Genomic DNA, 18,296 nt, shown 5'->3' on the forward strand with positions numbered 1-18,296 from the left:
GACCCGGAACCGTTGACCAAGACAGTTGCCGTTCAAACTACCCAAGACACCTCACTCCTCAGCATCAATGCGCAACGGTCCAACTCCTCAGCATTGATGGCCAACGTTCAGCTCCTCAGCATTGATGACCGACGTTCAGCTCCTCAGCATTCAACACCTCAGGTACTGATGTCCAACGTTCAACTCCTCATCAATGCTCCGTTACTGAGCTGAAGGGAATAAAAAGACTCACAACCACATAGTGAAGGGGGACTTCTGACTATACTTCTTACTGGACAACACATACTGAACTCTCTTGTACACTGAGCACTACGCTCAATATTGTATTCGAACATTACTCAAATAATATACCGGGAAACACATTATTACCGTCAATGGCCCCCCAAGCTTAGTCTGGTATGTTGGAATTTTTAGCAAAAATGACAATTTTTGAACGTCTATTTTGTGGTACAATTGTATGTGGGATCTGCTTTCGATTTGGATCGGGTCAAAGTGGATTTGCAGTCTTCGTAGTGAGACGAAGAAATTGATACAATGTACGCTCAAAATGGGTAATAGGTGAATGAGAAATTGATTCTCAAAGTGAACCTATTTGAGAGAAGTCAAATTAGTACTTAATTGTTTAGCACTTTGGTTAGTGCCACAAAAGGTAGTACCTATTTACATTTGTTATTAAGCTTTAATTGCTTAATTATGAATGATGGTAGTGCTGGAAAGTGATAATTAAGCACTATGAGAGTGCTTGCTAGTAGCACTAACAGTAACATTCAAAATGAAGTCATTAACAAGGAATTTAAAGTGTTATTTAAAAGAACTAAAGTGGTGATTAAGCACTAATTGTAGTGCTTGATTGTTTTAAGAGTTATTTCCACTTTTGGTCCCAGGAGTATGGATGGAACCATTTTTACATTTGGTCCATGACTATTAAAATTTTCACATTTGGTCCCACAACTTTCAAATCTCTACCACATTTGGTCCTTCCGATCAAAATTCCGGTCACGGGTGACTTTTTTTTTTGGCGAATGATTTAACTTAAGGGCAAAATTGTTATTTCATTATTTTAATTAAAAAATTAATAATTTTTCCCTTTTCCCATCCCCATTATTCTTTCATTCCCAGCCCTCACGTACACCTTGTTAGCCTTTCCCCATCCCCCATTATTCTTCTTTTTCCATCTATCACGTTGTGCTGTAAAAGAGAAAAATTCACAAAAGAACAACAATGCTATTTGAATATGATTTGTAGGCAATAATTCTTTGAATCAACAATAATATCACTAGTAATTTACAGTGTATATCCATGAAAAAATGACAGTATTCATTTTTGCTTACACAAAGTGATTAGAAGTTTACAGTGTATATCCACCGCCAAAATAAACAAAAATATCACTTTGTAGTCTAACAAAAATGATAGTACTAGTTGTTGACTTCTGTGCTTGTCATCCTTATCACTCATTTGTGAGTTGGCGTGGGTCTACACCACCTACAATTGTGACATTGTTTTTTGCACTTTGTGCAATGCAATTTGATTTTTGTTATGGACACTATCATATGCTATATTTTCATACTAATTTTCTAACAAAATTAAATATTTGTCAAAAGTTTTAGTGTAATGAGCATTTTTCTTTTAAAAAATTATTATATTGTTTTGCTCTATCCCTTTTACCTCTTAAGTATGGTCAGCATAAAACTTCAGCTGATATTATTATATTGGAACAGAAGCTAGCCAGTCAGCCACATATGAGTTTGGTAAAAGTTAGGATGTTGTGACATAAGCGCACATGTCACGTTGGGAGATAGATAGATTTTTTAATATACTTTAGTTTGTAAGTAGAAGTGAAGTTGTAATTAATAATACCATATTCACATTAATGGATTTTGAGGGGTTTCTAGTAGAAAGAACTTGAATTGGATTTTTTAATAAATGGGGAAGGGTTGTTGGGTAACGATTTTCGTTGATTGGATTTTTCAAGCACATCCAAACATTGAAAATCTAGAAAATAATTTTCAAAAATCATTTTTTCAGGTTTTCCGAACCATTAATTTTTAAATAGAAGTGAAGTTGTAATCAATAATAGTATCTACATTAATGAATTTTGGTAGGAGTTTTTGGATAATTTTTATTCTTGAAAACAACAAATTTTTGTAAGGTCCACTATAGAAGAAAAAAAAATAAAGTTTCTCTCCCGCTGGTGAGTGTGCACATTGTCGCGCTTAGCAATGGCGCAACAGTTTGCACGTGCCATTTTGGGCACGTAGTCTTTTTTTTTTTTTCTTCGTCTCATGTCCAAAATTTTTATTTTTATTTTTATTTTCTCTTTTTTTCGTCTTCTCTATTCTCCCTCACTCCTATATGGCTCTACGAAAACCTACTAAAATTAGAACTATTGAGATTGTTCTAACAACTACTCAATTATCACTTTATCATAATGAGTTTTTGGGAATGGTAGCTGTCATAATCAGAGCTATTATATAAAAGGGATTGAGGAATCTGATGGACTTTTGTGTGCACTAATCACACATAAAAGTGTACATCATGATTCACTTTACACCCAGGAATTACAAAGCAAATCACCCAATACTCGTTTATTTAATATATATATATATTATATATATAATAAAGGAACCACGTTTTGATCTATGCTATTCAATCAATACTACTTTCACGATTCCAATTCATTTTTTTTTTTTTTTTTGAAAACCACGATTCCAATTCATATTCCTCTTTGTATTGTTCAACCTGACGCCCCCGAGATTGAAAACCAAGATTGTTAGGTACAAATAAATTTCCAATCTGCATTATCTATTTATAATCCAAAGAGTAGTTCAAGTGCCAAAGGAACTTCTCCTGTATCTCTCGGAGCGAGCAGGAATTATTCAGGCGGACCTGAATCTTTAAGTGGACGGATAAAGACTCAAAACACCTCGTGGTTTACCCCAAAACAAAAAGCATTATCTATCTATATAAGGAGGCAATTCAGGTGCTCATCTAACATCAGCTGGGAACCAAATTAAAATCACTTGAGATTTGCGAATTGAAAGCCAAGAAAGATGTCAGAAGTAGAGGTGGTAGGGGGTCCGTTGAGCCCATTCAGTTTCAGAGTGGAGATCGCCCTTAAACTGAAGGGCATACAATATGATTTCATACAAGAAGATTATCACTTCAACAAGAGCCCTTTACTTGTAAAGTACAACCCTGTCCACAAGAAGATCCCCGTGCTGGTTCACAACGGGAAGCCCCTTGCCGAGTCTCTCCTCATTCTTGAATACATTGATGAGACCTGGGACACCACTGCCCCTCTCTTACCAAAAGACCCTTACCACCGAGCTCAGGCTCGTTTTTGGGCTAAATTTATCGACGAAAAGGTACAATAATCATCCTCCATCTTCATTATATTTAATTTGTTAATTTTATAGTCAACAATATGGTTGTCCAACACCGGTCCTTATACCGTGGACCATGGTCCATAATGCATTGTGGACCATGGGTTATGGTTGATACTGCAAGTTGTGTTGAAAGGATATTATAGTTGTGTTGAAAGATACTGTAGTTGTGTTGGAAAAGGAACTGCAGTTGTGCGGAACAGAGGCCGTGTCATTCATCTGGAACTGCAATTGTGTTGAACGGATAATGTAGTTGTGTTGAAAAGATACAGCTGTGTTGAATAGATATTGCAGTTGTGTTGAACGGATGAACAACCTCTGTTCCGAGCAACTGCAGTTTCCTTTCAACACAAGTGCAGTATCTTTTCAATACAACTGCAGCGTTCAACACAACTGCAGTATCAGTTATGATCATGGTCCACAATGCATTATGGACCATGGTCCACAATATAATTTGCGGTCCAACATTAGGGTCGGTTAAAATATCAAGTATAGACCGAATATAGTGAGAATAAATATTTTCTATTATGGAAAATTGTTTGTCCTTGTCCCCATGTATGGAGTGGTCTATTTGCATGGTGGGCTGAGAGTCATCCTATTAATTAAGCTTCTAAGTTGTTTTGTATTGGATGCAATCATTATTCAATGGACCATGGTCCACACATTGGTGTGAATAGTACATTTTTAATATATTAAAAGTATATTATTTAAAAATACATAATTTTTTTATATTATTAAATAATGTATATTCAATACCTTTTAGTATATTAAAAATGTATATTGTATTCATAGTCCACACAATAATTTACCGGTGTCCTTTTTGGGTTTTCTTGCTCTTTGATTGCTTCTTGGGCTTGTACCATCCGGTCTTGAGATCTTTCAATCTGACCAACTGTCGAAGGGGCAGTTCGACCAGTCAGCGCCCTAATACCTTATAGATCAATATTATATGCTTAACACGAGTCTCACCTGTGAGTGTCACTTACGAAGATTAGAACCCAGTCCATTATCTTTGGCATGGATTGACTTAATAACCAATTGAAGCATGTGCTTCATCTCAACTTACTAAAAACTTAAATGGGCTGCACATTTATGTTTATATATTATATATATATGCTCCACAGTGCGTGCCTGCAGCGAGGAAAATAGTGTATGGTGAAGAAAGCGAGAAGGCAAGAGACGAAATGCAGGGGGCCCTAAAACTTCTGGTTGATGAACTCAAGGGGAAAACATTGTTCGGAGGAGAGAGTGTGGGAGTTGTGGATATCGCTGCGATTGTGGTAGGGTATTGGATGGATGTTCTTCAAGAGGCAGCAGGGCTGGAAATACTGAGCAGAGAAAAACATGCAAAAATATATGAATGGATGGAGGCGTTATTGAGTAAGTGCAGTGTTATCAAGGAAAATCTGCCTCCCAGAGATAAATTACTGGCCTATTACCAGTCTCGTATTGCCGGAAAAGGAACCCCTATTCATCACTGATATATAAATAATGCTATATTATTATTATTATTATTATTATTATTATTATTATTATTATATTGACTAATAAAAGGCTTAGCTGGCTGTACGTGTTAATCCATAAAATATATAAATTCTATGCTTTTTATATAAGAAGTTAAGTTGTATTCACTTGTATCAATATAACTAATTTTTTTTATGGGCGATGCGCAAAAAATAAGTGCCCAATATTAGTATTTTATATTTATTTAAATTTTAATATAGTACATAATAATAATAATAATAATGTAAAATATTTTTATAAATTGGATATTTATATTTTAAAAAATAACTAACATATTAATCTAATATTTAAAGTGTATATATTATTATTATTATTGAAGAATATAAGAAAATATATGGTGGATGCATGTGCATAGTAACAATAGTGGAAAAGGTAACGGAAGTTATAACGGTAGGGGTATATTTGTCCAAAATATTATGTAGTACAACTTTTATAGCATAATGTACAAAAAAATTTAACGGAAAAAATGGACATAAATGAGGGGTATAACCTTCATTCACATTTATTATGTTTTTAGGTTATGATATGTTATAACTCTCATTTGTATGATTTTCTCGTTGAATTTTAATAATAATGTTGTTTCTTTGAAAAAAAAAACATAAAGATATTTTTGTTGGCTTAAGAAAAGAAATTTATATTTAATTTTATTTGTAAAATTGAACATATTTTTTTTTTGAGTAATAATGACTCTATTACAATGTAATATCTGTTCATAATTACTTTCTCAACCTACCAAAACACAAAGTATCAACTGAAATGAGAAACCTAAACCCTCCCATATGGGAGAACAACTTGGTGACACTAGATCACAAGGTCCTTACTGAAATTATATACATAATATATAGTAATATAAAATCTATACTATAAAAGTAATACTACATGTACTATCAGTCTATCACTCTCTACTCCATTTTTTAGGTTGTCCTCATCCTAGCAAGTCTTCCACTTGCTAGGTGAGGTGGCCATTTGATGTGAATTTTATTTATTTTTTTGTTTATTTTTTTTTGGCTAGGTGTCTTGCAAGCTTTTTAATTAAGAAAGCTTGCTAAAACTGACAAAGGCTGCCGCATGGCAGCTGCGGCAGCCTTTGTGTACTTTTTTTTTATTTTTTTTATTTCTTATTAGTTATTATATTATTATTTGGTTATTATATTTATAATATAATATAAAGGTGGGACCACTTTTAAAAGTGAGATATATTGTAGGATGATAAATCTACTACCAGAATCGGTCCAAACATTTTATAGGTCCGGACGAATTTTTTTTTTTTTTAAAAAGACCATATTTCAAGTAATGGTTTTTGACCCCCTTGTTGTTTTCATTTCCTATTAGAACAATTATCATAACCTTGATCCCTTACAGTAGATCAGAGCATATTAGAGTTAGAATCAGAGCAGTTAGTTGTGATTCTATTAACTGTTCAATTTCTTTTTTACTTCGAAATAAATATTTTTTAAGTAGCATTCTATTAATCAAAACAACCTAGCAACTAGCCTCTTCTGCTTAGCCTGTTTGAAATACATCAGATAATGAAATACTGAATACACATTCAATAATCCAAACAGTCAAAACAACCTAGCAACTAGCCTCTTTTGCTTAGCCTATTTGAAATACATCAGATAGTGAAACTGATACACATTCAATAATCCAAACAGTCAAAATAAGCAATTTGTGGAATTACCTTGCTTTTCTTGCGCGCCATTTCTGATTCACCTCAAAGAAATGCAGGTCGACTTTCTGAGAGAAATGTGTTCTACTAACTTTTATAGTTGAAATCTAAGATGGGTGCGTCCCCAATCCCCATGCACGCGGCACGCAATTTATAACAGAGCGGTTAAGATATTTTTTTTTTGTTATGTATCATGATATATGATGGATGCTTGAATTTTGTGAAGCAATAAACCAAGGTCTACTATTAGGTACAATAAAAATGAATTTGTCTTAGAAAAATTTAACTACATATAAAATGAGTGAAACGTTTGTGGTAATATCTATTTTTTTTTTTTTTGAAAATGGTAAGTATCTATTTGATTAAACCATGGAGTCAATAGTATTTAATTTTTTTTTTTTACTTTTCATAATTAATTTAATTTGAGTTTTATATTTCTATGCATGACTTTGGGTTATACTTTGAATTAGGGAAAAATGTTCTTTTTTTGTAATACTTTATATGATACAACAAAAAATGCAGGAGAAAGTAAGGGTATAAAATTGGATCATATGAAATCTTCAACCGTGCACTCACTTTCCACAAGTCTTTAATCTCCCTTTACATGCAATAGGGAATACCTAATTAATAGTTGGGAGATATATATAAGAAGATATACGATTGTGATTGCTCAAATACTAATCTACCTCCCTATGTGTCTCTTGCATAATGTATTTCTTCCTCTTGCTAATGGTCAAGTTTCAACCAAATGCTCAATATCCATGTTTTCTAAACATTCTGCTAATACCTGGAAATATAAACATAGAATACACAGACAATGATCAAAATAGTTCTAAGTTTAGTTTTATTCAATTGCAAATCATTCACATAAGCAGTGTAATATTCCCACTTTTTACAATTCAAATTTCCTAGGTTATGCTAAAGCTTATTGCTTCTTTGAAGGACTATAAGTCAAGTAATGCATCCTAATAGATATAATGATATTAAAGTAGTATGTTCTGAACCCAAAACTTTATTCACTATTGTGTATTTCCTCTTGCAGTGTATAGAAATTAACCTTTATCTTTTTGAATAGTTGTTTGACATGTCTTCTAAGTTCTAACTTCTAAAATTACATGTTTAAAATGTGTATGTGCTGCAATTGTTGCCTATGAACTCATTGCTATTTAGAAATTGACAATTTGTATTTTTTAATGGTTGACTGACATGTCTTCTCAGTTCTAACTTCTAAAATTACATGCTTAAAAACGTGTATGAGTTGCAATTGTTGCCTATGAACTCATTGCTATTTATCAGCCTATATAATAATGGCATGTGATAATAATTATTATTACCTGGTATAATCACACTTTTTCATGAAACTGCATATATATGGATCCTTTCCGAAAATTGAAGAGTTGACTTTTATGCCTTGTTGTAGTGAAACTTTAATTTTACTTGATTGTATATAGATACAAATATATAAACAGACATAAATCTTACATGTTCTTCATGGAAAAGACACTCCTTGCTCTTGATTGTTGTCCCTCATTGCAGTTTAGGGATTTCATAAGTTCGGACCAACCGGACTTTTATTGCTCGCCTTGTGTGGAAAAGGCAAACGTTAGAGGCAAGAAGGTCTTGTGAGGGCATTTTTACAGTAGATTTCGCAGAGATAAATTTGAAAGCCTTTAGTTTGTGGAGTACAATGCCTGACTGCACCACTATTAATACAAAAATACTAGATGCACTCCCAAAATTATACTCCTAATTTTTACTCCCACTTGTGTTCAAATTTGATTGGAGGATGAAACAAAAAGGAATGAATAAACACATGGCCCCCTATTAAATTGATCAATCAAAGCATGCCAACTCATATGGAGTAAAAAATGAGAGTGTGAATTAGGAGTATATGTAGAATTACTCCTATTTATATTACATTTTATGAGTTGTATATCTGTAGATAATTAAATGCTTGTTATTAATCCATTGGAGATTGAAGAGGCCATCATGTGGAATGTACTTGAAAGGTCTTTTTTTTTTTTTTGAAAGCTGATCTCAAATAATGTACCAAGATAATATATGTTATTAATGTTCTTCCTGCGGCTGTGCGAATTCCAAGATTACTTCCAAATATCAGTAATCATAATTCAATTGAATATTAAAACATTTAATAGACACATGAAAAGTTTCATGAAGAGTGAACAAATGGTTTATTTGACAGCGGGAATGGGAGGCAATAATTTTGGGCGGGAAAATTTTTTCTATTTTTAATTACCATATTTGTCTGGTTTCCTCGGGCGCGGACACGTCGTAGCTCTTCGGGTAGGTCTTCGGCCGCTTTGTGAGTTGCTTTGGTGCTCTCCTTAGCTGCATGTCACGTCACAATCCATTCTAAAACATCCAAAGCTCATTGTGTTAAGGCGATACCAAAAACTTGATCAAAACTTCTTAAAATGCTTCAAAACATCATTTCAATATCAAATCACCTAACACAAGTAATAAATTCATAAGTGACCAAAATGACTCCATAATATAATGAGTAACAAGCAAAAAGTACCAAAATGTGCAGGGAAAAAGCATAAGTTTAAGACATTCATCACATGCTCGTGCATGTGTACATATGGTTGATCATCTCAAGTGTTGGAGCTCAGCTAATATGTTCGTCCGTATTTTGGGCTTTGCTATTAAAATTTCATTTTTGATATTGAGATTTTCTTCGTCTCACCCAAATATATTCTCCCCAATTGTGTTTTACCCAAATGCCAAACCAATATCCCATGCACAAACTTTCAATATGAGATAACATGGTGTGCTAGAGTGATTCGCGAAAAATGTATGTGCGCCAGGCTAATGGATAGTTGATGCCTACTGCCCGTCTTCACTTTCGAGGATTGGTGGTCTGAATTCAAATTTTCGACCGCCGGATTGAAAGGCTTTAGATGGTGATTGATCGAGTAGGATTTTGTCGAGGTAGATATCACAGGACCATTTGTATCGATCCCCACAGAGGGTGCATGTTAGTTTTATAGTCACAGGAGGTAATTAGTCGTCAAGGCCAACATTAATGATTGGATAAGTAAAGTATAAATAATTGAAATAATAAAGTATATATATATATATATATTACTTGTGTGAGACTGTCTCACGGATCCTTGTCCGTGAAACGGGTCGAGTCAAAATGAAATGTAATACTTTTACTAGCAAATGTAATACTAAATCATGAATAAAATGTTTGTTACTTATATGAGAAAATGTAATACTTTTACATAAATGACTTTAACAAACATGTTTAAATAACGTTAAATACAATGATATTTCGGTCTTTTATATATATATATACACACAAAGTGGGTTATCTCGCCATATTTTCCTTTTATTTTTTTAAAAAAAAAAAAAAAAAAAACTCCAATTCATTGACTAGAGTTTTTTGATTTCTTCAAATGCAATCCACGCCTCCGCAGCAGAGTCTCCACAACTTGAGTCTCTAGTCTCTACAGTAGTAGAATGACATATATAAATGTAAGACAAAAAAATAACACCTAGAATTGAATAGACTGAAATGTCTTCATATTTAAGGCCACCATTTAAATAGCTTTGTTAACAAAGGACTAAAAAATAATAATGTCACAATAATACTAGAATCTACAGAAAATATTATGAAAATTAAAAGAACTAAAAATAGAATGTCATATATAAATCTAGAAAAAAAAAAAAAACCAATTATCTCTTATTTATTATTTACCAATTACCACAAAGCTAGGCACAAGCTAGCACATTAAACTTTACATGCCAAGGCGGTTTTCCGGCCATCGTCGAATAAAACGGTCACATCTTTGCCCCAGAACAGACTCATATGCATGCCCGCCGCCATGTGGCCCATGTCCATCATCGTTCCGTTATTGTACATTGTACTATGTTCAATTCTCTGTGAGATCAACACAATTTGGTTGTTTTCACCAAAAAAAAAAAAAAAAAAAAAAAAAAACAATTTGGTTAGGTTAGTTAGCAATCCTAAAGTCATAATGGGTACCTTTATATTTTACCAAAGGTACGCTGGCCTGGAAAATGCCATAAAGGTAATAATATACTTTTAATTTTCTTCTGCATTATTTGAGTTAATTACTGAAATAGCCCATTGACTATAGCAAAATTATTAATTTGGTCCTTAATTATTTTTGTACTAATTAAAGTCCTTAATTTAAAAAAAACTTAACCAATTTGGTCATTCGTTTATTTTGCCGTTAGACATCCGTTAACACGGGGACTAAATTAGTAATTTCGTTATAATCAAGAGACCATTTCAGTAATTAACTTTTCAGAGAAAAGGGTGCATGTGATGACCAATATGGTCCCTTGACCAGTGTTGCAAAAATCCCGCCTAGGCGCTAGGCGCCGATCGTTTGCCTAGCGTATCACCTTAAATGGTGGTTTAGGCGCCTGGCCAGCTAGGCGACCGCCTAGGCCGCTTAGGCACTGACCGCCTAGGCCTCCTAGACGCCGACTAAATCGACTAGGCACCGACTAGGGCGCCTAGTCGGCCGATTAACTATTGTTTTTTTCTAATGGGTTATTTCACTCAAAACAACATCGTTTTGAGCGAAATAACCCTAAATTGTTCAAACTCTAGATATTTTTTAGGTTAATATTTAATATTTTAATATTAACTATTAAAGTATTATATAATTTATAATTTATAATTATTAGTCTTTAAACATTTAAAATACTTAAACAAATTTTTAAAAAATAAGAAACAAAATAAAAAAAAATACACGTGCGCCTAGGTGCTGATTAATCCCCGCATAGGCGTCCTAGGCACTAGGCGCTCCCCGAGCGCCCGAGGAGCGCCTAATGATTTTTTTCAATAATGCCCTTAACTATAGCAAAATTACAAATTTGATCCCAACTTAATGGATGTCTAACCCCAAAACAAACGAAAGACTAAATTGGTTAAAAAAAATTTAAATTGAGGAACTTAATTGATAAAAAATATCAATAACTAAATCAATCATTTTGATATAGTCAAGTGACCATTTTAATAATTGATAATGTCACCCCTGAATTATTAATGGTGTAAATATTGTCTCTTAATTTTCAAAAACAGTACATATATTGCCCCTCCCATGGTGTAAATATTGCCCCTCCTGTCGTTACGAGAGTGGCAATATATGTTCCGTTTTTTAAAATTGAGGGGCAACATTTACACCACTAATAATTAAGGGGTGACATTAATAATTGACATATTATAGCGGGCATAAATTACAATTTTCCCTATATTATTATTATTATTATTATTTTGTAACTTAAGTGATTCCAATTTTACTGGACCACTAATCCTAAGCTCACAAGACTCTGCCTCTAGAATCGCTGCACCATTGCGGAGGTCAATCTCAAGTGACACAATCCGCCCACTGTAGGGATGACCACGGCTTGATTCAAATCGGACGGTTCAAACTGAACCGTGCACTGTTAGAATCGAAACCAGAACCGTACGGTCATTTATTTAAAATAATAAGGATAAAGATGTAAAAAAGTTAAAAAGCTACTAGCTTATTTTTGAAAAGCTATCCCAAGTAGCGTTTTAAAATAAGCTCTTATTTTAAGTTACTAGCTTATTTTGAGGACATTACCAAACAGAGCTTATAAGCTCCTAAATAAGCTCTACCAAACAGAGAATTAAGCGGACATCCTGCCTTACTAGTGCAGTAGAGAATATTTCTTAGCGTAAAATTGTGAAGCGGCAGAAAAGTAAGGAATTTAGAGGAGATAATGTGTGCCGTGAAATGTGGGTTCAAGCTCTTTGGCCCTGTATTTAGATGCGCATGTATAATTGCACATCAATTATCTCACTTAAACAAAGGGCAAAGGCATTCTTATAATAAAGCGAAGTGAATCACTTTTTAAAGAATTTAACTAAGATGCTATTTGGGTTTGTGTTGGTAGCCTTGAGCTCCCAACCTTACTTTGTCTTTACTCACTTTTCATTTTCTTATTTTTATGTTTTTGTCTTCATAATAATGATTGTGTTTCCCTCTTATTACTTTTACGAGCTTTTTCCTCTCGTTACTTTCACAAGCTTTTCATTTTCATAAATATAAATCGTTTAGTGTGGCTTCGGCAAATGTTGATCTTATCCTGGGCAACGAACAAAAAGAATGAAGATAAAGGCCCATATCTTTGATTAATTAATAAGCGTTAAGTTCCTTGAAGGGACCTAGCTTCCAAGTTATGAAACAGTCTGCAATTCGAATTTTCTATAGCATAATTAGAAAAATTATTTCTATGACGGACTATAAGAAATGGTTTACCATTTCATTGATCGTCGATGTAAATATTTTATGTTATAATTTAATGAAATAGTTACGTTTACCTAAAAAAAAGCTAAGATGCTATTTGGTGTCATTTCCAAGAAGTACATTATTATTCTATAAATTAGCTAAAACTTCGCGATGCAATGTAATGTATCCATACATGTCCTCATTTATGCTATAATTGCATGCCTAGCAATGGTAAATGATTCTTACACTAGCATCCATACAATATCATAACAAACATTATTTAAAAAAAAAAAATCACATATACACACCCAAACAAGAACAACAGCACAACCATCATCATTTGTCAATCCTAAGTGTGTATTCAAATTATTACACCCAGCCATGAAGCCATCATAATCAAAATTCCAAATATATCTTGTAGTTTTGGAACACATCATCATATGATTCTAACACCCAGTTCCATTAAGAAAACTCAAAAGCGCGACAGTACCAACTAAAATACAAACACAACAAGATATTTACATAAGTTTTGATGGAGCCATGAGATATGGGGTCTATTTTATTGAAAAAGTTAGTCCAAGTGGAGTGTCGATCTTTATTAATAAGGTGTTGGCCCAATAAGAATAACGGAAATTAATTGGGCTATGGAAAAAATGAAGCATGGATTAAAATATTAAAAAAGGTGCCACCAAGGGTATTAAACAATCACTATACCGCGGACAACTATGGACCATGGTCCTATACGACGTCGTTTTAAACTTTATTTTACCAAGAGTCCATTTGTTGTTCAGTTCGTGTTACGGAGGTTTTTTTTTTTTTTTTTTTTTTTTTTTTGGTAAAGCATGTGTATGTATATCGTGTTACACGATTCTGTACATCATGTTACAAAATTCTGTACCTTAAGCATAAAGATTCTATACATGAAATAGATTAATAGTTGTATAACACAAAACATATTGTGTGTATTATTTAACGAATTTATGTCTTGTATTATGAAAATATGTGCATATAAGACATAAATTATTTACATAAATCAGATATGAGAATAAGTAAAATAGAAAACATGTATTCTTTTCAAATAAAAATAGAAAACATGTGTATGTATATCGTGTTATGCGTTTCTGTATGTACATCATGTTACGAAATTATGTACCTTAAGCATAAAGATTTTGTACATGAAATTGATTAATAGTTGTATAACAGAAAACATATTGTGTGTTATTTAACGAATTTATGTCATGTAATTATGAAATTATGTGCATATAACACAAATGATTTACATAAATAAGATATGAGAATAAATAAAATAGAGAACATGTGTATGCATCTCATGTTATGCGTTTTTGTACATCATGTTACGAAATTTTGTACCTTACGCATAAAGATTATGTACATAGAATAAATTAAAATTTGTGTTTAAACATGATAAACGGAAAGTTACAAAATATGTTAAAACTTAAATATAAAATGACGTCGTTTTGATCCAGAGTCCACAATGCTACGTGGACCTTGGTCCACGATATAAATTGCCGGTATTAAACCCCCAACCCATACACTATAGAGTTCGATTCTTAGCAGTAGTATTATTATTTTAGTCCACTATTTGAACTATGGTGAGGACAATAACAAAAGTTATAAAAGTACATTATTCGTGTACTGAATATAATATACATTTTAAATATACTATAAGTACATTATTTGATAGTATGATCCACATAATAATTATTGGTTATTATAGCATGCAATATTTATTTATTATTTTGACTGCCTTTTTGGGTCAGTATCTCGACTTTTGTACATATCATTTTGGGTCTAACGTTCTAAGCAATAAAACTACTATTTTCTTACCCCTCTATGTATATACTTTCATACTCAATTTATGGTGAACCTACTCCCAACAAAAAATCATCAAGTTTAATCATAATAGATAAACCTACTACACTTGTTAATAATTAAAATACATATTTTTACCATGTATTGGCTGCAAATTCTTACAAAAAATAATCTACTTTCAAGAAGTTGGTGGGAAGGAGCACCTTTACTGAAAGTTATAAACTGGGTAGAGGTGGAACAGTGTGATTCTAGTAAAAGACCAGTGCACAGTTGAGCAACAAACATATATAGCCAGGAAGTTAAGGATTAAGGTGAAGAATCCTTGAGATTTAGCCATAATTCTTTTGGTTAGGTTGTGTGAACGAACTTTGTGGTTTATTTTGTGTTTTGAGCCAGGTCTTTTATTCCACATTCTTTTTACTAGACTCAAATACTAAGCCTTAGTTTCTCTCTTAAGGATAATTGCTCCTGTGTCTTATTCCTTTTATTTACATTTCTTACTTAGTTCTTAGAGCTTAAACTGATTATGCAATTTACTTGCAAACTGGAAAAACAAAGGTATTAGTGTAGTAGTATTTCACTAGAGTTAATTTCACTTTTGAAATAGTAATATTAAATTTGCGTTACGTTGGGAGATTTAAGAAAAGTATAAACAGAAAGTTAAAATTGAAATAGTAATTTTGCGTTGGGAGACTTGAGAAAAATGGAAAGAGAAATCTGCGTCTGCCGGGAGTCGAACCCGGGTCTATTGCTTGGAAGGCAATTATCCTAACCGTTGGACTACAAACGCTTTTTGTTTACATGAAAGTAAGAATATTATAAATATCGTAAATGTTTCATGGATTTAAAGGTGACAAGTCAAAACGAGAGTTATAAATATAGTTTTTTTTTCTTTTCTAAATTAAGTTATAAATATAGTTAATGATATTTAAATATGATTCGAATGTATCAAGTTTTTTTTTTAAAAAACTTAATTTCAAATTTTCGACTATTGGTATTGACTTTTGGACTCGTGAGTACCAAAGATTTGTACTCTACCATTTGTTTAGGTATTTTAGTTGATTAGGACTTAGGAGCTCCCTTTTTTTTTTTAATACATATTATTTTGTTTTTGGTATCAACATTATAGCGTAATAGCTCCCAAATTAAAAGTGTAAAATCAATTTACAATTGTATTGTGCTAGACTTCTAATGATCAGACAAATGGTCTGGGTTGATGTATATTTGTATATAATTGGATGTAAAGCGGTCAAAACGGGCCCAATTCGCCGGATTGGGCATGTTTAACCCGTATTTTATACGAGATGGGATGGAGAATTTTCAATCCGACATGTATTATATATTTATATAAGTTATATAAAGTTATAAACTTTATAACTTAATAATATTATAATTACAAAATAAACAATATTGCACGTAAACTATACTAGTATTAAATATAAATTGAATAAATTATATATAATTATATATTAGAAATTAAAATCTAATTATATGTGTTTGTATGTATATATAGTGTGTGTATATAAATTTATATATATACACATACATGGTATTTGTTCAAAATTTTTAATGTGCTTAATTCAAAATGGTTTTAGTTGTTAACTTAGAGGTTAATTGTTTGATTCCTAACCTTTACAAAAATTAATAAATTTTAACAATATTAAATGGATATATAAATAAATAAATGACTGACGGGCTGGCTCATTTAGCTCGTTAGTCCGCCCCAACACGAGTTGATTTGAAAGTTTAGGACGATAGATGGCGGAACTACTATACTCGAGGGACCTTGGTTGGTATTAACTCTATATAGTATTACTATAAATAACTTGAGCGTGGTTAAGTGGTAATGGATTCATTCATCTTTAATCAAAAGTCAAAGATTCAATCAATGATATTGGGTATGGAGCAGCGCAGTCTTAAATCTCCATGACAGTTGTCCCACCCAAAAAGGTACGTATAATTCAGCGAATGAATTAATCAATGTGTTCGACGGTTGGTGCCAAAAAAAAAATAGTATTACTACAAATAGTGAAATAGGTCTCATGCATAAAAATGTCAAAAAATCACTGATCAGTATTATGCCATAGCTAACATGAGTTTATGCAAGCTGATAATTAGGAAAGAAAAACTTACTCCTTCCTTCCAACAAGGTAGGATCAATCCATTTTTGATTGATGACAAATAGATCAATTGTCATTATTACCTTGGTATTGTTTTGCTTTCATATCTTTGGTTTTGGCATCTGTAATGTGTCTCTTGTTGGACATTGGTTGGGTTGACTGAGTTCAGTCCCTGCTCGATTCGAGACGTAGTGTTGTGGCTTATCATGGAGAGATGTGGTTAAATGATTAATGACCACTTATTTATCACCAATTAGTTTTAAGTAGGATATGACAACTAGATATCCAAAAAACTCTGTGATTAGATATCCAAAAAACTCTGTGATTTAACATGCTTGACTTACATGATAGGTGACCCATTGGAAGTAACATGCTTGACTTACAGGATAGGTGACCCATTGGAAGTAACATGCTTGACTTACGGATGGGTGACCCATTGGAAGTAAGCATCTGCAACGCTGAGATCCAACAATTGGTATTAGAGCTGAGGTCACGGGTTCAAATCAATGACAAACATGCTTGACTTACAGGATGGGTGACTCATTGGAAGTAAGCATCGTGCAACGCTGAGATCCAACAATTGGTATCAGAGCTGAGGTCACGGGTTCAAATCAATGACGAGGCGAAAGCCGAGTCCAGTCTCGAATGGGATACAATTAGTATCAGAGCATAGTCCCAAGAGGAGGAATGCTTAATTAATTATTAGCTACATGTACGGCCCCTGTTGAGGCTCAAACCTATTACATCCCACTTGAGAAAGCCACTTCGTGCTCCTAGACCACAAGGTCATTGGCATTTTAGACCTATATATAATTTAACTTGAAAATGATAAATGGACTCCAAGGGAGAAAATTTACGCCACATGTATTGATTTTATTATAAAACGAAGGAAAGAAAGTAATAAAAACTGTAGTTCATTTTTTTAAATAAATCAAAATGTGTAGTGTAAACGGTAGGGAGTAGAAAATGGAGTAGAAGTGATGACAATATGCAGTATTAGTCAATTAATTAACCAAGTCATTTCAAGTATGTTAAGAATATGGCGGAATAATGCGAAATAGAAGTTAAATAATAGGAAAAAATATATATATAAACAACAAATGAATTGAGTAAATGGGAAAATATACCAATAATATATATATATATATATATATATATAATCTCTCAAATGAGAATGCAAAGAATATACATATATGTGCGTGAGGAAAGAAACACAAATAGATGAATTGATAATGATATGGTGCATTGAGAATGCAAATAAGACAAGTATTTGTTAGATATATTTAATCAAAATATATCTATGTATTTAATTGAGAGTTAGAGGGGAAAGGAGGAAGGAATATAACTAGGAAAGCTTTTGAGATTTTGCTTTGCTTTATTTCTTCACACACACTACTACAAGTACTACAACTCCTTCGGCAATACATACATACATATATATATATATATATATATACATATATATATATATATATATATATATATATATATATATATATATATATATATA

General features: G+C 32.6%; 1 protein-coding gene and 1 non-coding gene across 2 annotated transcripts; one reads left to right on the forward strand and one right to left on the reverse strand.

Annotated features, from left to right (window-relative positions):
• The first annotated feature begins 2,766 nt into the window (after positions 1 to 2,766).
• LOC116000150 (glutathione S-transferase U8-like) lies at positions 2,767 to 5,009 on the forward strand. Its single transcript, XM_031240184.1, has 2 exons — positions 2,767 to 3,365; positions 4,508 to 5,009. The coding sequence occupies exons 1-2, from the start codon at positions 3,051 to 3,053 to the stop codon at positions 4,862 to 4,864; spliced, it is 672 nt and encodes a 223-aa protein (XP_031096044.1). The 5' UTR covers positions 2,767 to 3,050; the 3' UTR covers positions 4,865 to 5,009.
• Positions 5,010 to 15,384: 10,375 nt separating this feature from the next.
• Positions 15,385 to 15,456, reverse strand: TRNAG-UCC. The gene has a single exon. It is a non-coding gene; the product is annotated as a tRNA-Gly (tRNA).
• Between the last annotated feature and the right edge of the window lie 2,840 nt (positions 15,457 to 18,296).

This window comes from Ipomoea triloba, chromosome 12 (genome assembly GCF_003576645.1).
Source record: "Ipomoea triloba cultivar NCNSP0323 chromosome 12, ASM357664v1".
In the NCBI taxonomy this organism is placed as follows: Eukaryota; Viridiplantae; Streptophyta; class Magnoliopsida; order Solanales; family Convolvulaceae; genus Ipomoea; species Ipomoea triloba.